The sequence below is a fragment of the Falco cherrug genome, chromosome 10 (assembly GCF_023634085.1).
Source record: "Falco cherrug isolate bFalChe1 chromosome 10, bFalChe1.pri, whole genome shotgun sequence".
NCBI lineage: Eukaryota > Metazoa > Chordata > Aves > Falconiformes > Falconidae > Falco > Falco cherrug.
Window position 1 is genome coordinate 17,270,722 of NC_073706.1, and position 25,405 is coordinate 17,296,126.

Sequence of the window (25,405 nt, forward strand, 5' to 3'; positions counted from 1 at the left end):
GCCTACCGCTCCGCCTCCCACCGCCCTCCCGCCTTTCTCCACCGCTCTCTCGCCGCCCGACCAATGGGCGGCCCGCCCGCGTCGGGGCCCGCCCCCCACTGCGGCGCGGCCAATGAGCGGCGCCGCTCCCCGCGCGCTCCGCGCCGCGCAGGCGCTGCCGGGGCCGCCGCGCTCGCCCGCCCTCTCCTCCCCCGGTCGGCCCCGCCGCGGCGCCCACCCGAGCGCGGCCCCTTCGGCCGCCGCTCCGCCGGCCCCGCCGCCCGGCTCGCCCGTCGGTCGCCCGGCCGCCACCTGGCCCTCGGCACCGCCGGGCTCCCTACCGCCGCCGCTGCCTGCGCCCCTCCGGCTGCCCCCGGGTCGCCCTCGCCCTGCGGGCGAGGCCTGGCAGGAGGAAGACGCTCGTCCCCCGCCCCGCGCGGGGCCGCTCCCTGCCGTGGGGCTGCGGCGCCGCTCGCGGTCCCGGCGAGGCCTGGCGGCGTGGCCCGCTTTTGGCTGTCGCTTCTCCTTTAAGAAAAAAAAAAAAAAACGCCCCGTCGGGCGGCGGGTGAAAGTCGGTGACAAAATGGCGGCCGGCGCAAAGGGGGCGGGGTCTGCGGCGGTGGCCCCGCCCACTTCCGACAGGGCTCCGCGCATGCGCGCTGCCTGCCGGGAGGTGTAGTTCCAGCTGGCCGGAAGCGGCCGCGACGCATGCTGGGAGCTGCGGTGTGCCCGGGCCGGGCCTGCTGAGCCGCCCTGCCGGGGCCTGCCCGCTGGCGGCCCCATGGCGGCGGGCCCGCCTGCCCAGGGGTACAAGCAGTGCCCCTGCGGCCGCGGGATCTCGGTGACAGACGAGCACGACCGTTGCGTCCTGTGCCTGGGAGTGGGCCACAACCCGCAGGGCTGCGGGGCTGCCTGTGCCGGCATGGCCCCCTATGCCGACCACCTGCGCGGGTAGCAGCTCTGCGCCCTGCTGCAGGTCCGGCGTGGCTGCAAAAATAAAAGGGAGTTCAAAGAGCCTGAGGCATTTAGCTGGTAAATCATGTTTGTTAAACTGATACCCATGGGTCGGCCTTTTATTTCCTCTTGCTTTTGAGTTTCAAGTCCTAAGCTTTATTAAATAAGGCTAGAAAACAAGAGTGCATCCAAATCTCCATTCCTCAGTTCGTGAGAGTGCTCTAACAAAGCTTTTTACTGTGGAGAACAGCATACGGTCTGATTCCTCTTGGCAAAAACACTGGGCTGTGGCGAGAAGTACATCCTAACACGAAAGTTAAAGAATTAGAAAAATTTGAGACACTCACATGGTTCCTTCTGTCAGTTCCAGACCAAGGCCATAGGCTGCCGACCCAGCCTCCCACAGGTACTGCGACAGTGTGCTTTCTCAGCAGCAGCATTTTGTAAAGGCAATATGCAAACCTTCTCCAGCATTGGTTACCTGAGTGGTTTGAGACTCATTTTCAGTCCAGACACAGTTTGGCTGGCCCTTACTTTGTGTCAGTCCAATGTCAATCTGTCAGTTTTCTTTCAATTGAAATGTTTCTCTTCTCAAGAAGGAAATCTCAGCTAGAATTTAAGTAGCGTCTGCTACTGCTGTTTGCATTGTAAGCAGCTAAAAATAGTCTTTCCCTCCCCAAGGACCTGTCTAGCTGGAAAACTGATTGACATCACTTTCCAAACTAACTATTCTGCAGCATTAACCCATATTCTCTGCTATGAAATGACTTTGCTTTTATTCTTAAATAAAATTATTGTATTTCACACTAGAGAGTCTCAATGCGGGAAGTTACTCTCAAGTTCCTGTCATGATTGCTTTTGCCTTTGTAGGCAAGGTGGAGTGTTTCTTAATTCTTGTTAAAATAGTCTGGTGAAACCACTGCGCAGAACTACGGGTCAGATCAGGATGTGGCTCAGCCATTTGCATTTGCTAGGCTTGTGTTTTGCAATGGGAGATTTTGTAATGCGAAGTTACAGTTCCAGATGCTTGTTTACACTAGGGCTCACATTATCACTGGAGGGGGAGAGTAAATCACTGAGAAGTCTAAAAATAACCCAAAACCTTTCACAGACAGGAAAGTTCTGTTGTTTGCAGAAAGGGAAGTGTCTGACACAATGATCTCTCAAAGTAACCATCAGGGAGTGATACAAGCAGTGCCTCACTTTGTCTTTTGGGTAGCTCTCCGTATTGCTTGTCTCAAAAATTACCATGGGACTCACAGCTTAGCGTGCCACGTGGCTTTTCTTGAGATGGTGCCCTGCTGGATGTCCATACTGTGGGCAGATAACAAAAGAGCTGTCACCGACACAGAGTGTCAGTAATTAAGTGAACCTCGGCATGCCAGCTTGGTACAAAGAGGCTTAATTCAACCCCATTCCACTCTGACAGTGCAGATGGGATCAGCAGCGTGTGAGAACAGGTGGCCAAGAATGCGTCAGCGCGGCCTGTGCAGCAAGCGTTCATGCCTCAGCTGTGCAGGGTGCAGCTCCCACTACCCGGGAGTTCAGCGGGCCCACAGAGAGGATGGAGTGGACCCACGGAGGGGATGGACTTGGCAGGCACAGGCTCAGCCCAGTTGTCAGCAGAGCTCATGGCTGTCTGTGAGGGTGTTTACAGGTTCTGACTGCAGAGCCTCTTCCAGGTGCTGATGGATGGTTGCATCCTGCTGGTCTGCTGCCACAGAGAACTTTTTAATGCCACTTACTTTTATATGGCCTTGAGGTGATCCTCTCCATTGCCAGGATCAGTAATATTTCTGAAGCAGCCGCTTCTTGTGCTTCTGGGCCATTTTGTGGCAAATCGTGTATCTAGAGGCAGTGCAGCGCTTGATTGCAACCCTTTCTTCCAGGATCTCCTGAAAGCTTTCCCCATGAGGCGTGAAGCTGCACTCGGAACTGGGGCTCCTCTTGCCTAGCAGTGCTAGAAAAACACCTGAGGCTTATTTGGCTTTATCTGGAATAGGTTATTTTTCTGAACAAGCCTCTTCCCTGGGGATGAAATGGAGGAGTGGCAGAAGAGAGGCAAAGCCAGAGAGTACAGAAGTGAGTTCAAACAGATACCCACGGTTTGGGAGGTGTGGCAGACGTAAGAGACATTGCAAGAAGTGCCACGCATCCACAGAAGCAGCAGGGAGCCGTGGGCTCTGGCTGCATGGCTCATAACTTTTGCTCCCAAGGCTTTTATAGCATCCTTGAAACCCCAGGGCTGCCCACACTCAGGAGCCTAGCAAGGATGTGGTGACTCTTGCAAGCTTGCACTGGGCTAGTAGCCAGGGTGTCTGAGGTGTTATCCATGCACCTACAAGGTGATGCCTCCTGCAAAAAAACAAGCAAAAGCACAAAGGACATGTCAAGCCACACACCACCTCCTCTGCACGTGGCATCTAGGGATTAATAACCTGGCTCTAACGAGTGTGTGGCAGGGGTGTTGCGGTGGGATGATAGACCAGCAAGGGGGAGGGCGCCAGCAGCAGTGTGGGGGAAACCCCTGTCAAAGCAGGTTGGAAAAGCAGCTCTGGTGGAGAAAATGGAGCTGGAGGGTTGTGGTGGAACAGGGGGAGCATCTTGGTGCCCTGCTCCCCTGCCATGTTATCCCAGGTGTCTACATCTCAGGTGTGGGGCACGTTTTGATTGCAGACATCATTGCACTGCCATCTCCTGCTGTTCACCTGTCTACTAGTGCAACAAGTAGGCCAGTTCTTTACCTCTCCCTGCTGCAGCAGCTTCTGCTTCATCCTCCAGCCCAGATTACTGACCAGTCCCTTGAAGCTGTTCCAATATCCACTGGCTGCTCTCAGTAGTGCCAAAAGATTTCTCTGCTTAAAGGCTAAGCCATAAATGTCACCAGATCCCCCTCACAGGGGTTGGGCATTGGTGGAGGCACTGGGGATAATGGCAGTACCCATGGGTCTGTCTTCCCAAATGGTTCCCAACAGTGAGGGACCCGCGTCCTGGGGGCAGGCAGACAGCCACCTCACCTTGCTGGCAGAAATGCCTGTGTTGCCCCTGCCTCAAGGCATGCATTCAGGTGCTCGTGGGCTCATTGCCTGAAACGGCTGCATGGGGAGCTCAGAGGCTGACACAGTTCTGCTTGGAAGAAGCAGAAAAGTTCCAATGGTGGTTAAATCACACAAATTGCCAGCACAAAACAGCACCGCGGTCTGCTGCTGGGTGTTGTGCCTGGCTGGCGGAGACGTGCTAAGTGCATGTATCCTGATGCCTGCAGGGTCAGGGCTGAGCTGTGCCCAGCAGCCGCACACGTGGTACCTCTGGGAAACCTTTAAATGGGCCAAGGCATTAACACAGGGAGAGGGTGGCACAGCCACCAGCTTCAGCAGTGCCACTGCCGCCCAGTGCAGTGAGCCCAGTCCTTGTGCTCACACCGGCTCTAAGTGACACAAAGGGATTTGCTGTTACCTGGAAATCAAGAAGAGGTTCCAAAAGCATCCTACCAAAGGGCAAGGCTGTGTTAGAGCATGCCAGCGCTGTGAGTCCTGTGCCTGCTTCCACCACACCATCACAAATGCATTTCCACCCAGCACAGCAATGCCATCCCTTGCCACATGAAGCTGGTAGCTTCTGGAAGGGGCCTGGGTCTGCAGGACACATGCGCTCTGGATTCCAGCTGAGAAGTCCAAGGAGCTTGGCTGGTTTTATGAGTCAGGAGCTCCCTGGAAAACCTGCTGGCCAGTTTCTTCCCCCTCCAGCCCCAACCCAGGGCTGCTCTTGGCCCCCCTTGCCCCAGCCTTTGCCACCGCATTCCGCCTGCTGCCTTTCACACGTGGCGCACAGCACGCAACCCGCAAAGGAAGAACCTCAAGCGACAAACCCCAGCCCTGGGGGCGGAGGCGAGGCTGGAGAGCGGAACTGAAAGCCCACACAGCCCAGTCTGCCCGCTCGCTGCCCTGCAGGCGCTGCCCCAGCTCCCCGGCCGTGGGGACCCTGTGCTGAGGCAGGATGGAGGATTTAGGTAAGCCGCCCCTCACCCAGAGCCAGGCTCGGTGCTGGATCATGCCTTCCATGGCTTGGGGGAGCCTCGTCCTTTGTCTTCCTCAAGGTCAGGTGGGGATGCTGCAGAGGGGACAGCAGGGGAACCATACTGCCTGCTGTACCTCCCCTCCGCCATATCTCAGGGGGCAAACGGGGCCCAGGTGGCTGAGCAAGTGCTCAGCCAAAAATGGAGAGCGCTTGAAGGCAGGAAACGGGCCGCAGCAGCGATGCAATCCTGGCTGCACACAATGGTGCCCAGCAGCCCAAGGGTGTGGCACGGTGTCCGAGGGTGCTGGGAGTCACCCCTGGCCTGGGCTGGGGGAGACGGGGTCAGGAAAGCAGCTGCACTGGGGGACGGAGGGGCATCCCTCCATCTCCTGGTGCCGGTGCAAGGGCAGGAAGATGTCGAGGGACGGCCAAAGTAGCGAGGTAAAAGTGAAAGGTGTGGAAGGTGAAAGCGCTTTGCCGGCCCTGTGGGACATGCCGCCCCTGCGGGACATGCTGCTCTGGCTGCACAGAAAGGATGGAGGCTTAGCTCTCTCATGCCAGGGCTCATGCTAGGATGAACAGGAGGGCTGGTGGATGTTTCTTTGTAAGCCAGAAATTATGTGCAGGGGAAGCAGGACCCCTGTTGCCAGCGGTCCCCCATGCTCCAGGAAGGCTGTGCAGCGCAGTGGGCACATCCTGCACTGGGGATGGGGGTTGGGGTGAGGGTGCTCAGGGCCACCACAGCCCCTTGGCAGAAGCTGCTGTGCTGCTGCTTTTGCTTCTGAGATTTCAGGAGCGGCACATGACTGCTTGGGGGGTGCACAGGCAGGGGGGCAGCCAGCGGCTAGGGCACCCAACCTGGGTCTCTCCATGCAGATGCTCTGCTGGCAGAACTGGAGCAGAGCTCTCGCCCAGCCCCCAAGGACTGTGTGCCGCAGGTGCCCAGCTCCTGCAAGCAGGATCCTGTCGCAGCCAGGCCCTCAGCCCCCTGCGGCCAGCAGCCGGTTGCCTCGGCAGCCCTGAAGGTAACACCTCAACACGGTGGGGCTGGCAGCTGAGACCCTGCTCAGCAAGTGACAGGGGTGGTGGCACTGGGCAGGCAGCAAAGGGTGCCAGGGCAGCAGCCTGTGGGTTTTGGGCTGCAAGGTTTTGTCCTTCCAGGCGCAGCTGCCACCTCAGGCTCAGCCTCAGAGAGAGGATTTGAAGGCAGCATACAGGTAAAAACATAGCCGCGGGAGGGCAAAAATCATCTGGGGCTACCATTTCTATGGCTTGGACTCATCCTCTGGGGTCACCTGGCCTCCCACACGTCCCCCCAAATAACAGGTCCTTCCATGAGCTGGGGCAGGGGGGTTGCATCTTGCATCCCTGCAGCATTGCTGGCGTGAGGGCTAGGCTTCTAGCAGACCCCTCCCTACCACACATGGCCACCCCTGCCAGCACATCCCCAGGGAGGTCCCCTGTCCCTACTGCGGCCTGTGGAGAAAGGGCAGCAGCCCATGGGGGTGGAGGACTCCCAGTCCAGGCACCCTCTGGCCGACGGGCTGGAAGTGGCAGCATCCCTCACTCTCTGCCATGCCCAACAGCCCCATACCGGTCCCACAGCCGCTGCTGCCATCGCCCCCACCCACAGCAGCTGCCCGGCAGCTGGACGAGCTCCTGGCTGACCTGGGCCACATGCAGAGCAAGGTGAGCCTCCTTCCTGTGGGAAAGGAGATGGGGGGGGGCTGGACCCCACCCAGCCCTCACCACCCTCCCTCCTGGCAGCTAGTGGCTGTGGGGCAGGGAGCCGGGGTGCCAGCGGAGCCCAAGTCCCTGCTGGACAATATGCTGGGCAGCCTCACGCGGGACCTGCAGGAGCTGGGAATCGCAGCCACCCCCGCTGGCGTCTGCACCGCCTGCCACAAGCCCATCTCCGGCAGGGTGAGCCCCCGTACCTCCATCCTAGCACCCCTCTTCCCTCGGCTCGCAGCATCCCTGGGAGCTGCTCTCACTGCAGCCCCCCACCCCCACCCCCCGCAGGTGCTTACAGCCCTGGGCAAAACCTGGCACCCCGAGCACTTCACCTGTGCCCACTGCGGGCAGGAGCTGGGGGGCCAGGCCTTCTTTGAGCGGGGTGGGCGGGCATACTGCGAGGATGACTACCACCAGGCCTTTTCCCCCCGCTGCGCCTACTGTGCTGGCCCCATCCGCGAGGTAAGCGCCCCCCCCCCCCCCAGCCTCCCCTGCCAGCCCCCGCCACCAGCCACCTTCACCTTGTGTCTTCCTGCAGAAAGTCCTCACAGCCCTGGACCAGACCTGGCACCCCGAGCACTTCTTCTGCGCCCACTGTGGGAAGGTGTTTGGAGACGACGGTACGTCCCGGGGAAGGCTGTGGGGGTACTGCCCCCATCGCCCCCGCTCTGGGTGTGCCCTGCCATAGCCCTGCCCTCACGCCCACTGCCCCCAGCCCGGGTAACCCCCCCTCCACAGCCCACCCTTGCCTCACCCCGCGTTCCCCCTTGGTCTGCCCCTTGCCGTCCACCCGGCCCCCGCCGTCAGCCTCCCCCAGGCGGGTGCCCACCCCAGCACCCTCCCCGCAGCTTTCCACGAGCACAGCGGGAAGCCGTACTGCCGCCAGGACTTCCTGGCCATGTTTGCCCCGAAGTGCCAGGGCTGCGAGCGCCCTGTGACAGACAATTACCTGACGGCTCTGCACGGCGTCTGGCACCCCGAGTGCTTCCTCTGCGCGGTGAGTGCCCAGCGGGGACCCAGGGGTGAGCGTGTTCCTGAGGCTGTGCCAGCCTTCCCCGTCTTCTTCCACCCAGGAGTGCCTGAGTGGCTTCGCCGGTGGCTCCTTCTACGAGCTGGAGGGTCGGCCCTACTGCGAGCTGCACTTCCACCAGCGGCAGGGCAGCATCTGCCACGGCTGCGGCCACCCGGTCACCGGCCGCTGCATCACAGCTGCAGGGCGCAAGTACCACCCCGAGCACTTCATCTGCGCCTACTGCCTGGGGCAGCTGCGGAAAGGCACCTTCCGCGAGCGCGGCAACAAGATGTACTGCCAGGCTTGCCACGACAAGCTCTTCCTCTGAGCCCCCAGCATGCAGCCACCCTTCCCGCCTGCCTGCCTGGCCCCAGCACCGTCCGGCTGAGCTGAGCACACCTCGTATTCTTCCACCCACCAATGTCTCTCGACCTGAAGCAATAAAACATCTAGCCCTACCTTCGCTCCCCTCGCTGGTGGCTTTGGGGGACAAGGATGCAAGGCAAGCTGGGAGGGCTGGAGGCCCTCATAGCCAGGCACATCCACTGATGTTCCACAGCACCACAGGTGTACCAGGTCCCCATCTCCCAGGGCACAGGAAGCCAGGGGCAACTGCCTCAGCTGCTGTTCCCCCATAACCCAGAGCAGAGCAGCCCCAGCCTCCCTGGCAGAGCAGTTTGAGCACCAGCAGTGCTGTGCCATGTAGGACGCCAGCACCACCCCAGCCCTCATTACCACAAGCCCACATCCTGCCACCACAGAGCAAAAAGTGCTGCTCTGTGCTCCAGTGAAGTCTTTCCAACAGCAACACAGCTTCAGAAAGAGCTGGTTTGAAGCAGAAGCCAGAAAACTACTTCTAACGAGGTATTTCCACAAAGTTACAGAACTTCTTTCTGTATTTATTTTCACATGCACACATGGCTGAAAGCAAAGTGAGCCCACAGGGTGTTTCAGCCTGGCTCCACTATTCCCCAGGAAAGGATGCACCTGTTTACAGCCTAGTCCCACTCCACAGGGGTCACCAGCAAGGTATCCCAGCAGGAAGCCCCCGTGCTCAGGAGAGGGAGGGCTCTCCCCTACCTCCTGAACAGCCCCAAGCACCGGGGGAAGGGGCATTGTGTGGAAACCACACACACACAACCACCCCAAAAAAACTCGAAAGAGGACAACACATCACTCCAGCCCAAGAAAGGGTTTATCACCAAGTGGCACATTTTGGAGCCACACACTGAGCACAGCCCTGACCCCAGAAAACATGCTTAGGCCCAACTGCAAAGCTACAAAGACCAAGGTGGCAGCCTTAGGTGGAAGGCACACAGACACACTTTAAAAACTTTATTTATATAAAAAAAATCATTTTGTTTTAAAAGCGTTACAAGAGTGTGCACAGGAATCAGACAAGGAATGGCTTGTTGCTCCTCGCTCCCCTCCTCCCTAGCCCCACTCCCTGCCAGGGCAGAGGTGGCCCAGGAGAACCAGGGGAGGGGAGGAGAGAAGAGGGAAGCTTTTTTTTTTTTGGTTCATTTGGAATTAAAAATTAAGAAAAGGAATTAGTGTTTTACATATTTAAAGGAAGAGAGAAGAGTTAGACCCCAGAACAAAACCAAACAGAGCTGAGGTGGGGCTGGAGCCAGGGAGGGCTCAGGCAGAGCAGAGAGGTGCTTCTGGGCAGAGCGGCAGGCAGGAGCAAGGCACCAGTTCTGCCTACCACAGCCTCCCTGCTCCCCTTTTCAGGAGTGCCAGACTGGGGACGGCTCCTGCTCCAGTTTGCAGCCTCCTACCCAGGCTTCCAGTTGCACAGGGAGCCCAAGGGCTCCCCAGAACACCACAGCACTAAGATGTGCTGGGATCCCCCCAAAAAACAGGCTTCCAGCCCCACTTCAGACAGTTAAGGCTCCCAGTGGGGAAAGGAAGAGCTCAGCCCTGCCAGAAGCCTGGGAAACACCCTTTCCCCAGCAAAGAAGCCAGACAGTACAATTCAGAGAGCTATTTCACAGTGGCAAAAGAAAGGCACATGTCAAGAGAAAGTCTCCGGAGGCAGCTGGTGCACGGGGGTGAGAGGGGGGGGATCCTGGTCCTCACACCTGGCTCATAGCGTGCCCCTAGAAGCCTGCCTCTCCCAAAAGCCCTGCTGCATCTCCTCCTCCCACAGGGACCCATCGCCTCCCACTTGGGGAGGCACATCCCAAGCCCCCTGCACTGACCATCCTCTGCACATAAGGATCCCTCCTCACACAGTCACTGGGTGGGGACCAGCCACCCCATCCAGACCCCTCCGCAGGACCTAGAACCAGATCCGCTCCTTCCCATGCCCCTCACAAAGCCTCACTTAGAGTAAAGCAAGAGAAGTTATTGCTGTTTTTTCCTTCCCCTCATCCCCCCCCGTGACTCCAGCCCCCCTCATCCTGGTCCCACCACCACCAGGGAGGGGATGCTCCTTTCCCCCACAGCCCTGGTTGAAGAGTGATCCTGCACAAAAATATATCCTATAGGCAACAAAACAAAAGACAAAAAAGGCGCCAAGTGAGGTCCCAGTCTCTGTCCCTGCAGACATCCCCGAGCAGAGGGAAGACGTGAGAGAGAAGGCAGCTCCTGGTCAAGGCAGAGATCTCTAGTCCTTTTGCAGCATCCACACCGGTTGATCCGGCAGTCAGGCAGCAGGGTTTTACTCTCTGGAGGAAGGAGGTGGCGGAGGACAGGGAGGAAGTTATTGGTCGAGGTGTCCCAGAACGGGGAGGTGCAGCGGTCTAGAGGAGGCAGAGTGGCCCAGGTTGCCCCTGGGGGACCAGGCCCAGTCATTTGGCTGGCTAGTTGGCACAAACAGTCCAGCAAAAAATCCAGGAATAAGACAAGGTAAAAGTCGGTCCATTCCACCACAAAGAGTTATATATATATTTATATATAATATATATTATCAACCCAAACTGAGTGGAGGTGGGGATGTCAGCTAGATCTTCTGCTGTGGAGAGAGAGGGAGAGACATTAGCACGCCCAGTAATCAAGTGAGCAGCATGATCATGGCCCTGATGGATAGGGCAGCGATTGCAGGCAGCAGCAATCAGATCAGAATTTGTTTGGCCAAAGCACCCCTAACAGCAGAGCAGGATCTGTCACCACTGTTCAGATTGGGCAGGACACTGCGGGACATACCGACACAGGGGAACACACAGCATTCTCCTCCTCCACCTCAGGTGGCGATTCCTGCCCCTCTTCCTGCTGCAGACACACAGGGGTTAGTAGGGGTGATAGAAGGGTGGGGTGTTAGCTGTGGGAGCCCAGCTCTCCCCTCCTCCTGCCAGCCAGGACAACTATGTGTCACACCTCCTGTCACACCCAGTCCCACTCACTCTTTCCTCATTAGGAAGAGCTGCTCACCATCAATGGTGCTGCCTTCACTGGCTCCATATCTCCGAGGTCACCAGATCGGTCCAGTGTCCTGCTGTGGTCCCTCTCATTGAGTGTGGAATAGTTGTCTGGAGCAGGAAAGGGGACAGTCAGTCATGTCACCTCCATGGGAGGCAACATCATTGCCATCTGAATTTGAGGTCTTCCCCTGCCCAGCACACCAAGGAGGCAAGATGCTCCCATTCCAGTCCCTCTCCTACCTGGTCCCATGTTGCTCATCTGGATCTCCTCCCGGGAGGATTTCTTGTCTGCAAGCATGGGAGAGCAGTAGATCAGACACAGCCCCTGCAGTCACAGGCAGCAGAGGAACCACTACCTACCCCAGCTAGAGGAGCCCAGACCCAGCACAGTTGACCCAAGGACGCTGCAGGACCTATGCTAACTGCATGCATCACTTCTAGCCCTGAGAAGCCACCTAAAGCCCAAACTGATGGTCTTGTGTGACCAGCTGTGGCCACCAAGAAAGCCAGGGCTGAAGAGCAGGGAGGGGACAGTGGCCAGCTGTTCTGGGTACAGACCAGGTGGAAGGACGACAGTGGGGAGAGGTGCTGAAGGGCAGGCACATACCGGATTTTTGGTTCCTGTCGATGAGAGGCAAGGTGCTGTCATCAAATGAGTTGCCTCCCTGGGTCCGAGAGACATTGCTCAGGTTCACCTGGAGCATCAGACAGTGACCACTCACATCCTGGCCCAGGCATTCCTTCCTCATCAGCACATCCCATCCCTCCAGCCCCCAATACCAGGACAGACCCAGGAACCCTCCCACAGCCCCCAAGCAAGGGGCCTGAAGCAACCAGAGAGTGCTCCAGAGCCCACAGCTGCACCCACGTTAGAGTGGGGGTGGCCTGCCTGGACCGGGTCCGGGCAGCACCCTGCCCCTAAGCAGCAAGGACAGTCCCAGCTTTTGGGAAAGAAACCGAGCCCTGGAGAACCTTGTTCTTCAGCATCTTCACAGTGGCTCTTAGTGCTGCAGACTTTCCTGCCTGTAGATCTGCATGCTTATGTGTGGGACAAAGGGCTTAAAGCTTTACAGAGTGTTCCTTCCTTGGTAGGAACTTCCTGCTGGCCATTCACTGAGAAACAGCAGAGGGGACACCTTGAAGGGTCTCCAATCCTGCCAGCAAGGCAAGAGCTGAAATCCAATACCGCTGAGCTCCAGGAACACCCTTCTCCCTGCTGCAGGACCCCATCTACTATCCCAGCCACAACAGGGCATCCCCATTCCCCCACCCCCATACCTGGAAATCTGACTTCTTCCAGCCTTCCTTCTCAAGTGGCTTCCGCAGCTCTTTATATCCCCAAACTGTCTGCAAGACTAGAGCAGCTGCTCGGACTTCTCTCTCTGAGCGGTTCCTAAAAGAGGCAGAGGAAGAGATGTTTGGAGACACCCATGGTCTCCAGGAAGCTCCTGGAGAAGCCCCTCCCTGCCCCTTGCATTATCCTTTGATCACAGCCTACCCAGATTTGTTGATCAGCACCAACTTCTCAATACCCTGTGTTTCCCGCAGCTTCTTGGCAGCCTCAAGGTTGTCTACAATTACTTCATTGACTGTGTTGAGGATTGACACCACTGTGTCCTCAGAGAGGTTTTTGGCTGGGGTCTGCTGGCCTCCAGGCAGGTTCTTCACTAGGTTGGGGATGGCATGTTTACCTGGGAAGGGAAAAAAGCAAGGCATGAGCAAGCAAAGAAGAGGACTGTAAGGCAGAAGGATCAGGGACTGGTGACCAGTTTTGATGTCCCTCCCAGTGGAGCTCAGCACATGCTACTCTGGGAGAGGAGCAGCTGACAGATGCTGGGCCAATGCTATGCTCACACACTTCCTTGGCTGCCAAGATCAGGAGAAAGTTCCTGCCTAACCCAAATGGATACAGAGAGCACGATGATCCTCTCCTCCACAGCCCTCACCTATCAGCTCTTTGTTACGCAAGTCAACAGCCAGGTTGCGCAGGGCTCCAGACGCTGCTTTCACCACTCGCTCGCTGTCGTGGGTCAGGAGGTCGGCGATGGCAGAGAGTCCCTTCTCCTGGCGCAGCGCTGAGCGGATGTACCGGCCGTACTGCAGGCGAAAGGCAGAGCACCAGTGTGACCCGGCAGGCATAGTCCCTGCTCCCGGGGCTGAAGCACCACTGGGAGCCCTACCACCCACCCTCATCCTGGGAATCCAGCGTCCTGGCTTCACCCGCAGTGAGACCGACTGCAGCGGTCCCATTCCTATCCCAAGGCTCCCCTGCAGGCCAGGCAGGTGAGACATCCCATGTGGTCCTTCCATACACACCAAGGGAATGCAGGTCAAAGGGCTACAGAACAGCCCCAAACCTTCGAGCCCTGCCCACACCCTACGGAGCGGCAAGAACAGCAGGGAGCTGGCTGCAGGCAGGGACACAGGCAGGCAGCCCTTGGGAAGGCACAGCTGGCAGGGAGCACAGAGCCCTTAATGGCACAGGAGAAACCTGCTTCACACCTGAACCATGCTGCTGAACAGCATCTTCTCAGGTAGTGACCCATGCACAAGGTGAACAGCCTGAAACAGCAGAGCCTTGGCCATCTACAGCTCTGCTGGTACCCCGCAGGTGATGCTCCCTGCTCCCCAAGACCCCTTTCCCTGCAACACAGATGAAGCTGGACATGGCCAGCTCTATGAGAGGCTCACCGTCCAGCTGCCAGCACACAGGTTCTGAATGGCTCCTGCCGAAGCCTCTAGGATGGCTGGAGTCTTGCTTTCTTTTAGGAGGGAGATGTATATCCGGACCACTTCTGGCTGGAAGAGGAGCTCATAGCCTGCCAGAAGAACACGGGTAGGAAGAACTTACTCAAGGGCTCTGCTAGCATTGACTAATTCAAAGGAACACTGCTGGGCAGATAAGGCTGGAAGCTTTCTCCCAGGCTCACTGCTCCCTGGAGGCTGGATCCTCAGCACAGAGGGGGCCAGGCTACCCCGCAGCACCAGAAACCTCAGCCCCGATCAGCGATGCCAAGGCTGCTGCCCACAGTGCCCAGTGCACCACTGCAACTCAGGAGAGGTCTGGGCTGAGTTGCAGCACCGCTGCCAGTGGCAAGGAGACCTCAACTTCAGTACAACGTCTGGCTGAAAACCCAGCCCAGGCAAGGGCATGTGGTGGGGCAGCAAATGCTGCCACAGTGCCCAGCTGCCACAAGAGGCTCAGCCCACACTCAGTGGGAAGAAAGAGAAACACCCCAAGCCAGTGGCCACCAACACACTGAAGCAGCTTGGGTTCAGCCCATCCTCAGAGACAGAGAGCACCAGGTCTCCAGCTCTCGACTACCCCAGCAAGCAGGCAGGGATCAGGCCTTCAACTTCTAACTCTTTTTCACAGAAACATGTGCCCAGAAGTTATTCCTAAAGCACCAGTGAGATTGGTTTACAGTCGCGAGGCCAGGTTTTCCACCTCATTCTCTGTCCTCAACTGTGGTGAGGGATGTCCCCAGGCCCCAAAGTCAGAACAGATGGCTCCTCAGGCTTCCACCAGAGATGGGTGCCAGCTCTTCCCACAGCCCAGGTCACCCTGAGGAGCCACTGCATACTTGAGCTGCTCCCAAGATCAGGTCTGTCCTAAGTTTCCTTAGGATTCTTCTAGCTTGGACTCCTCACACTCCTGGGAGCACCAGGGTCTTCACAGGAACCACAGGGTGTTTTGGGACAGGGAGAAATGAACTCAAGCCCTAGGCTGATGCCCACTACCTGGCCAACCAGAGAGGGGCTACAATTCACAACCCTCTAGGCAGCAAGATGCTTATCCCCAGAGACTTCTTGGAATGACCCTTCCTCATGCTGGAGAACACTTTAAGTGGTTTTTTGCCTTAAATCCTGCCTGTTCTTCATGCCCAGGAAAGAAAAGCAGACAAAAGGCAATCGTGGTGAGAAGTCAAGACCACCATAGAGGGCTACCTGGCCTACGGCTGTGTCACCATGCTGTCCCCTCAGTCCCTAGGGCAACAGTTGCCTCTGCATCCCCAGAAAGTCTGTCTTGAGGCAGTGCTGACCTCTTTCAAGCACAAGCAACCTCACAACTGGCTGTGGCAGAGCTACTGTTTTTCAGCTAGCACTTGGGCAAACAGAATCTTACCTCCTCCAAACCAAACCTCTGCCCGTTTGAGAGGCTCACTTCAATGGAAAATCAACTCTACTCGCTTCTCTCCTAGACTGCTTGTGGAAAAGCAGCCCTGCGCAAACACTGAGGAACGTACCTTTGGCTGGAACTGTTCTTTTGGGAAAATCCACTGCATCGACACCAGAGTCTTCTGGGAGCTTTTTACCTTCAAAGGGCAAACAGGGAGACATAAGACACCTCTCCTCTCACCAACCCATCTAGCCCAACAGCTCTTCACCACTTGATACAAGAACAAGCCCAGAGCTAAGCTAAAGCTAAGCTACCCGCATGTCCCAGGAAGAGATGTCAAGGGCATTAGCCACACTGCAGGCAGTACGTGCCCAGCTTCAGGGTAAACCACAGAGAGCTACAGAAAAGCACCCAATCAAACCATGAAAACATTAAAACCAGGAGCACACTCACCTCTGGAGAACCATTCGTCTATTGGCGAAGCGGAGAGAAGGACAGGAGAGAGGGGAGGCAGGAGAAGAGAAGTGCCAGCAGCATCATGGGGCAGATCATTTGGCAAGAAGGCGGAGGGGAAGGGGCAACAGGAGAAAAGGGAATGTGTGGAGTTAGTGCACCATCTATCCATCACCATCCCACCACCACAGAAAAACCCACCATTAGTTTGTGTCAAGTGCCTTGGGTAAGCCAAGCAGTAGCTCCCAAAGCCAGGGGAGGCATGGACCACGGCACCTCCAGAGAAAGCTGCACTTTAGCCTTCACAAAAGAGACACTAGAGTAGGAGCACAGAGACCCAAGACCACCCTCAACCTCCACTGTAGCAGATCTCTCTTTATCCCACCTCCCTCCATGCTGCTGTCACCCAACAAACCTTTTCCCTTCTTGGCACCAAAGCAGCTTGCAGCATGGGGCCCAGTGTTGTTGGCAGGGGCCAGAGGTGTCTCCTGGTAACGCTCAGCATGGGGGATCTCACGATGGACTTGGTAGGACAAGTTTCTCAGCAGGCACACACAGTTCTCCACCAGCTAGAGAGAATGCCAGATAGTCTGACTTGGAGCAGCACATGCCCAACCCATGTCTGAGTGAGGGCCCTGTCACAGCTTGCAATGCAGAGCCAGGTCAAGGGGGTCACGCAGCTCCATCTCAGATGGAGCTGGAGCAGATCCCCATCCCAAAGCAGACATGGCCAGCTCTGCAGGCATGAGTTCGCACTCTGCTGTGCCAAAGACCTCTGCTTTAAGTACAAAAATTCCAAGGAAAACTCAAGCCAATGCCTTGTCAAGGCAGATGAGGAAGCCCTGAAGCAGAGGATACCAGCATGGGGATGAGTGACACCACCGGACCCCTTGCTGGAGGGCCAACATTCCCACTGCTAAGTTCAGGATAAGTGCCAGGCACCTTCCAGTCAAAGAGTACCCAGGCCACACCTCACACAGGCTTTCTTCCCAAGCAGAGATCATGGAAAGGAGTGAGCCGGGACTGGGTTTTCCCAAGCTAATCCTGTCAGACCAAATTCCTCCCTGGTGAATATTCCGCCCATCCATTCTTCATCCATCTTGGGATGAACCCAACTTCAGCCACCATGATCAGCAGAACATTGCTAGAGCTAGTTGACAACGGAGCTCTAGACATGTCCCATCACCACCCCCACCGTGGTACCTTGCTGTCCAAGTCCTTCTGGCCAATCTCAGACTGGACGATGTAGATCAGGGCATCTACCAGCCCATCACATTCCCGCAGCTTCCGACGGGCCTCGCTCCGTTCTGAGCTCACGTTCCTGCCAGGCAAGAGAGAACTGTCACAGGAGAGACAACCGAGGGCAGGTGAGGAGCAGCCCGCACCCAGCAGAGCTCAGACAAGAGGAAAGCTCCTGTAGCACCTCCCTCCATTGAGAGGAATTCCTTCAAAAAGAAAAAAATCAAGGACTGCACCACCAGTAGCTGTCCTAGGAGACCAGCACCTCCACAGACCTCCTTCAGCCATCCAAGAGAGCTACCAGAACAGCCAGGAAGGAACATTATAGCAGCCCCAACCCACGCCAGCTCTCTGCCAGCAGCTGGCAGCCCCACTCCCATACCTAAGACAGCCAGCGGTGTTGGTGAGCACTGACTCCCACTCAATATGGCGGGGTTTTGAGTCCTCATTGGGTTCCCGCTCCCAGCCCGAGCGGGGAATGACAACCTCGTCGGTCAGAGCATGTAGTGCATGATCCACAATGGCCATCTTGATGGAGTCGTGCGAGGACAGGTTCCACAGTGTTCCTGCAATGCCACAACCAGCAAGGGATCAATCAGATCACGTGGGCTTAAAAACCTGCCCTGCGCAACTCTCACTCAAGGGCTTAGCCCCCTCCTCTCCTCCCTGGCGCCATTACCTGTGATGACCTCCGTGAGGTCCATGTCATGGGCCTTCCGCAACAGGCGGACCAGAGCAGGCACCCCATCGCAGTTCTTGATGGCAATCTTATTGTCTTGGTCCTTGCCAAAGGAAATGTTCTTGAGGGCTCCACAGGCACCATAGTGCACCTCTTTCTTGGGGTGGTCTAGCAATCCCACCAGCACAGGAATGCCCTTCAGCTTGCGCACCTCCGTCTTCACCTTGTCATTACGGTAGCAGAGGTGCTGCAGGTAGGCAGCCGCGTTGGACTTGACAGCATCCAGTCGGAAGCTCAGCATGGCTATCACCTCCGGCAGCTCCGGCTGGCGCCAGTTACCCGGGGCCAGACCTCCCTTCCGCAGGCTGTCCAGGCTAGCCAGGCTACCCCGCTCGTGCTGAGCCAGAGGGGCCCAGTAGTACCGGTCAGGGGCCACTTCATCCACCAGCATGTCTTCATAACTCCTAGGAGAGAAGACATCAGGCATCAGCACAAGCCCTGAACCAGGAGGGGATGCTGTACCCCTTTCACCCCTCCGAAGATGGGCTGGAGCGCACACGGTATCTAGTCACCGCCACCCTCCCGGAGTGCACTGGGCAGACTCCCATCGAGGGCTGGGAGCCAGGCAGTGTCAGATGCTCCTCGCGCAGGTGTGTCCAGCCGGACTCTGTGGCCGGAGGAGGCCACCCCACTCCACGTGTCTCCAGGCCTTGCTCAGGAAGCAGGTGGTTCCTCCCCCCAGGAGAAACCAGCCTCAAGAGCTATTCCAGTCCCCCCCACCCGCCCCCCAGGTTTAGCTTTGTGTCAGAGGCTGCATCGCGGTCTCTGCGTAGCCCGCACGGAGGCAGGAGCCAGCCCCAGCGCACAAGGAGCCATTCGGGCCTGTGGCCACTAGAGGGCAGGTTCACCCCGCGGCAGACGGCTGGGAGAGCCGGTCGCCCAGCAGCTCGCCAGGCCCGTTACACCGGCACCGCCCGGGCGCAGCCCGCACCCACGGCCCGGTCCCAGGCCACCCAGCTCCCCGCTGCACCGCACCTGCCACCCCAGCCGCCCCGCCGCAGCCCAGCACACACGAGCTGCTGCCGCACCAAGCCACGGCTGTTATCGCAGGGCATCAGGGCCAGAGCAGAGACCTTCACCCAGGATGGGGCTCAAACTCTTTTGGCTGCAGATGCCCGGCAATATAGGCAAGCTGCACTGCTGCCCGGGGACAAGGCTTAGAGGGGCATCAAGAGATACCCGGGCACCAGGGATCAACCTCACCGCTCCCAGCTCAGGCACAGGGAGGAGCTGGGGTCCCACACCCCTGCCCTGGCAAAAAGCAGTTCACCCACAGACCCAGCAGCACTGGGAACAAGCCCCAGCAAGCACATGGAAGCTGAAAGAAAGTGCAACCGGTTGCCTGTGTGCCAAGGTGACATCTACCACCCCCAGAACATATGCCACACAACCCCTGGATTCTTGTCCTGTTTTTGTAGGAACTGGCAATACAGCCCTTCCCCCACCTAGGCAGAGGAATCCAGCAATTTCCAACAAAAGGGGATGGGAGGGCACTTGACACTGAAATGGAGGGGCCTGATCACTGCCATCACCCCGACTGTGCCAGGGCACTGAGGACGCACAACCAAGGCCAAACATGAGGTAGCATCCTCTGGCTCACACCAGCCCCTGGGCCTGCTCTGCCACCTTCTGAGCTCCCAAGACAGGTGCAGGCAGCCCCCTGCCCCTGAGCAGGCAGAGAAAGTTGCAGTGAAGGATGGTAGCAGGCTCTGCTCCCCGTGCCACTGCCTCCCCTACAGCCTCTGGTATGGGAGTTGCCAAAACCACCAGCTCCAGGTGGCAGCCGCTTCTACAGCCACATGCCCCTCTGGTGCCGTGCCAGCTGCCTGCATGGCACCACCGCAGATGGTGGCAGTGGGCTGCGAGGTTGGCTGTTACTACATCCCGATGGGGAGATGCGCTGCTTGCCACGTGGCCTGGCTACTAAGAGATGCCGAGCCGTCCAGCCACTCCGTGACTCCCTGCTGTTGCAGGGCACGGTGCTCAGCGCACCATGCCAGCCGCCACCACCCCCTGCAGCAGGACAAGGCAGGAGCAAGACACAGCAGAGGGCCAGCGCTGCAAACAAGCCTCCCAATGCTCGTCAACGTGGCCGGCAGCTGACCTTGCTCCCATGCCAAGACTCACATGCCTTGAAAGGGAGCTCCTGCTTGGCCTCGAGGGACATTCAGTGCTGGAGCCCACCTGGTCCCTCAAGGTGAGATGGGGCTGGCAGGGAGGGGACACACACTCCGCAGAAAGGGAGCTCAATAAGAGCCACAGGAGAGGGGACCCACATGCTCTGCAGCCGATGGCAGCCAGCACGTGCTGCATCTCAACTCAACATGCTCCTTCATCTCCCGCCTGCCTGGCAGGCTGCCTCCCTGAAGGAAGTCATTAACAGCCAGGCTCCTGCTCAAGACAAACATCTCTGAGGCAGGGGGGATGTTGATGTCCCCTGTTCCCATTCCTGCAAGCCGGGCAGCTGAGTGCAGATGGTAACTGAGAAGGCAGAGGACAAGCCAAGCTCAACAGCGCCTGGATTCCACAGATTGCTGTGATCTTTATCAGTCTGCCTCAGGAGGGAGAGCCTGCTCGTGGGCCACGCCAACCTAAGTTCCATATCCTGCACTGTCCCTGCAGTACAAGGTCATGTCTCCACCAGGGCTGCTCCTTGGCCATGCTTAGACATGGGTTACAACAGAGCAAGAAGGTCCCAAGTCCCCTGGTCTCCCACAGGGCTGCAGCTCCTGCACCTCACTGCCCTAACTCCTGTCCTCCAGGATCCAGAGGGACAGAAGGAACAAACACCATCCAGCCCAGCAGAGAGAACTTGTCTCCAAGGCCAGGCAGCTCAGACTGGCCCATCCAGGGAGGGCTCCTGCCCCATACGCTGGGCAGGACATGAACTCAGGGAAGACCTGCAAACCAGAGCCTCCAGTCCTGGCTGCTATTTGCTCTGTCTGCAGCCGAGCAGCCATGGGTCAGACACACCTGCTTAATCCCTGCTCACCAAGGGGCCCACCGTGATGGCCACATGCTCAGAACTGCTAATGCTGGCAGACTGCTCAGGTCTGTGCAGGCAACAGGGGCAGCTGCCTTGCCTGCCCTCCTCTAGCCGGCACAAGCCTCACAAGGCAAGGCAGGCCAAGGAAATCAATCTGGGCAAAAAACTGCCCTGACTGGTTCAGCACAGCAACACTTGTGCTGGCACAAGCTGGGAGGACAGACAAAGCTCCTCCTTTAGTCCCCTCAGCAGCCACGATCTACTGTGGATTTATAGTATGCACCCTGAAATGGGCAGATCCCCAGCAGGGGCTGGCAAGAGCTTCCTTTCCCTCTGGTCTCTCCCTACTGCCTCCGTTTTATGCCCTAGGAGCTTAAGAAGCCTGTGCTCAGCCTGTCTCCCCCCACCCCAGAGCACTCAGATTTACATCCATCCTAGCCTGCTGACACAGCCCCTCCTCGTTTCTGGGGCTCAGGCTCAGCCCCTTGCTCCATTCATAGCTCACCACCCTCTGAGCTGCCCTCCAGCACCTCCCCAAACCCTGCCTGGTAGACCAGGCAGCCAGCAGAGCAGCCAAGTGCCTTAAGCAGGCATCAGCAGCGTTTGTGCAAGAGACACAGCTGGCACAAGACACCAGCCTACAGGAGTCATGGCCTCAGGCATGTCACACTCCAGGACGCCTGGCCAGCTGTAAGCCTGGCAGGGCAGCTTAAGGACCACCAAGACCCTGCTCTGGCTGCCCAAGGGCAGCCGCAGCCTGGCCGGGCAGTTGCTCAGCAGTCAGGCTAGAGGAGCTGGTAGTCACCCACAGACAAAACAAGGGGAAGAAGCTGCTACTGCCAAACAGGTTGAGCAGCTTCTCCCACCCTGCCCTGCACAAGGGCCAGGTGCGCTGCAGGAACACTCATCTCACTCACCCCAGCCCTGGGCTCAGCATGACTCTCCAGGGCTGCTCGCAGCTCAGCAGGAAAATGATCACAGGGCAACTGCTCCTTCCGATGCAGGGCTGTGCCGTGCACCCCGCGCCAGGGATGCCTCCCAGCAGGGTAAGCCAGCTGGGGCACAGGCATGCCTGCCATCCCCACTAGAAGAACAGGTGGCACAGGGATGGAAAAGCCCGGAGCTACATCCACTGCCCAGTGGAACTCCTTGCTGCAGGACGACCGGCTCAATTAGCATTGAGTTTTAACCACCAATTAAGCAACTGGAAGTGGATGCAAGTTTTCTCCTGTATGAGCTGCATGTGACTTGGCTCGTGGTATTGTTTCTGTGATCCTCCTTACTCTGAAGAGGTGAAGTTTAAGGGACCCCACAGCACCCCCCACACCCCAACACCTCCTGCCGCCTACCTGAGCCGCCGCCGAGGATCAGACGGGGTCCCTGCCCGCCTGGCCGTGCCATAGTCAGACATAAGCCCATAGTCCACATCTTCAAAGCCCACGCTGCGCTGGTCATCCTCCAGGCCATAGGGCTCAGGGTGGAAATGGTTGAGGTCCATGTTGCTGCCCCCAACACGCACTTGAGGCTGAGGGCCATAGATGTCCTGGCGGCTGGGGGCCCGGTAGGTGTCCATGGAAGGGCGGTAGCGCTCATCAATGCGGGTGACACGGGACAGGCTGCCGTAGCTGTGATCACTGCCCGGGTAGCCATCCTCGTAGGTGCGGCCATAGCCATCAGGGTAGTGGTAGTTACGAGGGAGGGTGGCCGTGCCTGGCTGGCTTATGTAGCTGCCGGGGCCCCCATTGCCATTCTTGCGGAAGTTCCTGTCCATGGTCTGGACGTAGTTGCTGGGGACAGGGGAGGTCTCCAAAGGTAACCCATCAGGCCCCACCGGCACCTGCTGCACTGTTCGGGTGGTCACAGTCTTCACCACTTTCTTCACCTGGAGGGAGGGGTGCAGGACATGCTCCCATCAGTAAATCCACCACACCCCTGTGTCCCCAGATTCCCCTTCCACCCCAGCACCTTACTCCACACCCTGTTTCAGCTCACAGCACAGCGAGCTGGCAAGCATCATGGCTGCAGCACCCTAGTTGTCAGGGTCCCTGGCCAGAGCCCTGTCCCTCCATGCTCTCCCCAGGCCTGTACCGTGGTCTCTGTACGTCGCGTTGTCCCATCATCTGATGTCTCCACAGACACAACAGACATGGCCCCTTCTGGGTCCTCCTCCATAGTGTAAGTCTCCTCCACAATTTGGCCCGGGTCCTGCATCCTGGGGATTGTGCTGTACAAGAGGTGGCTGTGGTCCTGAGGGGAGCAAGGGACAGGCACTCAGCTCCCACCACCAACACAGGCCTCCCAGGAGCTAGCCAGCCAAGAGATGCTCTCTCAGGCAGCCCTGACATCCTCTTCACGGGAGGGTGTATCAACAACCTCACACCCAAAGCCCCTTCAAACCAGGACGACCACATTAGAAACAAGACATTCCCCTCTCCCAGCTGGGGTGGGGACACTGGAGCCCTGCTCCTGCACCCCGCACCTAGCAAAGAGCCTGCACACAACCAGAGGGCCCAGCACCCCTCACCTGTGGCCCGTTGAGCTTCAGATCTGGATATTTCTGCCTCTCCAGGTCAGCATCGCCCAAGAAACGGCCATTCTGAAACACACAGCACCACAGCAGGCCTGTTACAGGAGCGATCTCCCACTGCTGGGATCTCACACATCCACTCCCCCTTCCCTGCCAGGCCCTGAACAGGCCACCTCCTGCATCTGACCTGGCCACCCAACGCACATGCCATGTGTCACTCCCAGGAGAAGAGCACACATCTTGGGGGTCTGTGTGACATGCAACAAGCCACCCCCTGTTTCAGCCTAGGGAAAAGCTGGAGGACACACCATTCAGCCCCCCTCCAGGCAACCCAGCTTTTCCACAGTGAGTGGCCACGCACTCCTGACGGAATGGCCAAGACCCTTCCCTGCTCCCCGACAGGGCCCTGGAGACCTTCCACATCTTCTGACGCAGAAGCTGCAAGCAAAATCCCAAAGGTCCCCCAGGACTGTGAGGGAACAGTGCGGACGCTCAGTAGCTGGTTGCAGAGTGCTGCTGTTCGACAGCCCTGCGCTCCCCCCCCCCCGCCCCTCCCCGCCTCCTTCCTTCCCCCCAACCCATGCGTCTCTCCTAGCACCACCATCTTCCACAACTGGAAAGGCACCTGCCTCCTGCGTAACGCCACGCACCCGCCCTGTGAGCACACCTCTCCAAAACACAGCCCAGCAGCGCGAGGACAGGAGAGAGACCTCAAGCCAAGGCAGATAAAACCACATCCCCAGCCCTGTAGAGAAGACAGCTCTCTCCCAGCCCCGGTTTGGCTGTTTAGGGGACAGACAAGACTCCAAAGACTCGCCCATTGTCACACAAGAGGGAGACATGCATGCTCCCCCGCAGCTGTACACCAGCCCCTGCATTCTGGACACCTTCAAGGAGCCGAGTGGGATGGGGAGCAAAGATGCTCAGGTACTGAATACAGACAGCCTCCAACCTTCACAAAACCAAACCAGACCTGACCTGGTAGCAAGACCCTCCAGGCTGGCTCCTTCTCCCCAGAAGATTCTGGCTGCTGAGGTAGGTTTTGCACATCCCCAGATCACCGTCAGCACCACCAGCGCTGCAAGACCAGCCTAGCCCTCCTCCACCTCACATATGCAAGGAGGGCCAAAGGACGGGAGCTGGGCCCACCAAGGCAGGACTGACACAGACAGGGGCTCTGGGAGCCTCCGCACCCACCTCTGCTGAGGGGGTTTTTTACCTGGTGCCGCCGGGTGAGTGTGCCGTTGGCCAAGCCCGGGCCGGCGTCCTGTGGGGAGACCCGGACTCGTTCCAGTTGGGCTGAGACATGGCGCCGTTCCTCCTCAAGCGCCCGGGTCAGCTTCTCGAACTGTGCCTCCTGCTCCTTGACAGAAGCAAGGATGCTGGCGGTCGACTCCACTTCTGAGTCGTCCATGGGTGACGGGTGCCCAGGACGGGCAGGGTGGGGGTGGAGGGCACAAGGAGGCACAAGCAGAGGTGGCTTGGTGTCAAGGTGAGGGCAAGAGAAGTGACCCAGAAGGGCAGGAGCCCCTGTCTTCACTGCATGTGATTTGGGGGAGGAAAGGAGAGAAGAGAGGTCAGAAGAGACCGATTTCATTAAGACAGATTCTCAGAACAAGGAAAAAAAAAAAAAATCTTACGGCATCAGCACCCATTCCCACCCACCAGAGCACTGGCAAGAGGGTCTCAGAGCAGCACAGCCCCAGGCATGACTTGGATGCTCCCTGCCCCAGCATTTAAGCTTGGGGAAGTGGTACTTTGAGGGCAGAAGGTCCTTCCCCCATCACACCCAACAGCTGGGGCTGAGCCAGGCTCACAAGAGCTGCTGTGTGCTGAGGAGGTTGCCTCTTCCTGCAAGGGCTCTCCTCAGGCCGCAGGAAAACCTCCCCTACAAGGAAAAGCTGCCTGCAGTCCCTGGCAGGAAGAGAGGGCATGTCCCTGGGACAGAAGAGGGGACACTCCCACAGAGTGAGAAGTGACCCACACCCCATTATTCCCTCCAAGGAAGGGCTGAGGGCTGTGTCACTTACCCACTCCCTCCTCCCCAGAGGGATGAGAAGTGAGGAGACCACCCCAGCTCCTTCCCTACCCAGGGGAAGGGATGAAGTGGGACAGGATCCCCCCCAAAGGGGACCCTGTGAGCCCCCTTGCTGCCAAGACTCACCACCCTCCAGGCTCTCAAGGCTGCAGCCAACCCAGGAGGCCCTCAGCCCACAGACCTAGGGATGGGCATTGGTTTGGACCCCTCCAGGATCCTCCCCCAAAGGCAAACAGTGAACA

At 58.2% G+C, this 25,405-nt stretch overlaps 2 protein-coding genes across 13 annotated transcripts in view; one reads left to right on the plus strand and one right to left on the minus strand.

Annotated features, from left to right (window-relative positions):
• The first annotated feature begins 4,490 nt into the window (after positions 1-4,490).
• LPXN (leupaxin) lies at positions 4,491-8,154 on the plus strand. Of its 4 annotated transcripts, XM_055722786.1 has the most exons (9): positions 4,693-4,942; positions 5,827-5,975; positions 6,112-6,167; positions 6,537-6,639; positions 6,718-6,873; positions 6,973-7,146; positions 7,223-7,304; positions 7,533-7,681; positions 7,758-8,154. In XM_055722786.1, the coding sequence occupies exons 1-9, from the start codon at positions 4,930-4,932 to the stop codon at positions 8,022-8,024; spliced, it is 1,149 nt and encodes a 382-aa protein (XP_055578761.1). In that variant the 5' UTR covers positions 4,693-4,929; the 3' UTR covers positions 8,025-8,154. The 4 variants fall into 4 exon arrangements, with proteins under 4 accessions (XP_055578762.1, XP_055578760.1, XP_055578761.1 ...); XM_055722785.1 differs by having other exon boundaries at positions 4,689-4,942; positions 7,533-8,154; XM_055722787.1 differs by lacking the exon at positions 5,827-5,975 and having other exon boundaries at positions 4,491-4,942; positions 6,556-6,639; positions 7,533-8,154.
• An 847-nt stretch (positions 8,155-9,001) lies between these two features.
• The window catches only part of CTNND1 (catenin delta 1), a 33,118-nt gene continuing 16,714 nt past the window's right edge, over positions 9,002-25,405 (minus strand). For 3 of the 9 annotated variants that reach the window (XM_055722791.1, XM_055722790.1, XM_027813499.2), the window contains 19 exons: positions 24,345-24,664; positions 23,123-23,194; positions 22,687-22,845; positions 21,948-22,480; positions 17,553-18,016; positions 17,256-17,439; positions 16,838-16,955; positions 16,050-16,203; positions 15,635-15,652; positions 15,309-15,377; positions 13,753-13,880; positions 13,008-13,158; positions 12,560-12,752; positions 12,340-12,454; positions 11,669-11,756; positions 11,302-11,349; positions 11,072-11,169; positions 10,847-10,912; positions 9,002-10,655 (listed from right to left, as the gene is read on the minus strand). In XM_055722791.1, the coding sequence (XP_055578766.1) occupies positions 10,644-10,655; positions 10,847-10,912; positions 11,072-11,169; positions 11,302-11,349; positions 11,669-11,756; positions 12,340-12,454; positions 12,560-12,752; positions 13,008-13,158; positions 13,753-13,880; positions 15,309-15,377; positions 15,635-15,652; positions 16,050-16,203; positions 16,838-16,955; positions 17,256-17,439; positions 17,553-18,016; positions 21,948-22,480; positions 22,687-22,845; positions 23,123-23,194; positions 24,345-24,539 (2,865 nt within the window). In that variant the 5' untranslated portion in view covers positions 24,540-24,664 and the 3' untranslated portion in view covers positions 9,002-10,643. The remainder of the gene's footprint in view (positions 10,656-10,846; positions 10,913-11,071; positions 11,170-11,301; positions 11,350-11,668; positions 11,757-12,339; positions 12,455-12,559; positions 12,753-13,007; positions 13,159-13,752; positions 13,881-15,308; positions 15,378-15,634; positions 15,653-16,049; positions 16,204-16,837; positions 16,956-17,255; positions 17,440-17,552; positions 18,017-21,947; positions 22,481-22,686; positions 22,846-23,122; positions 23,195-24,344; positions 24,665-25,405) is intronic. The other 6 variants (XM_055722792.1, XM_055722797.1, XM_055722795.1 and 3 more) reach the window with 6 other exon arrangements.

Coding starts and splice junctions, on each gene's coding strand:
- LPXN (XM_055722785.1), top strand. Junction 6,640..6,717: donor TGGGCCACATGCAGAGCAAG/GTGAGCCTCCTT, acceptor CCCTCCTGGCAG/CTAGTGGCTGTGGGGCAGGG. Junction 7,305..7,532: donor GAAGGTGTTTGGAGACGACG/GTACGTCCCGGG, acceptor CCCTCCCCGCAG/CTTTCCACGAGCACAGCGGG.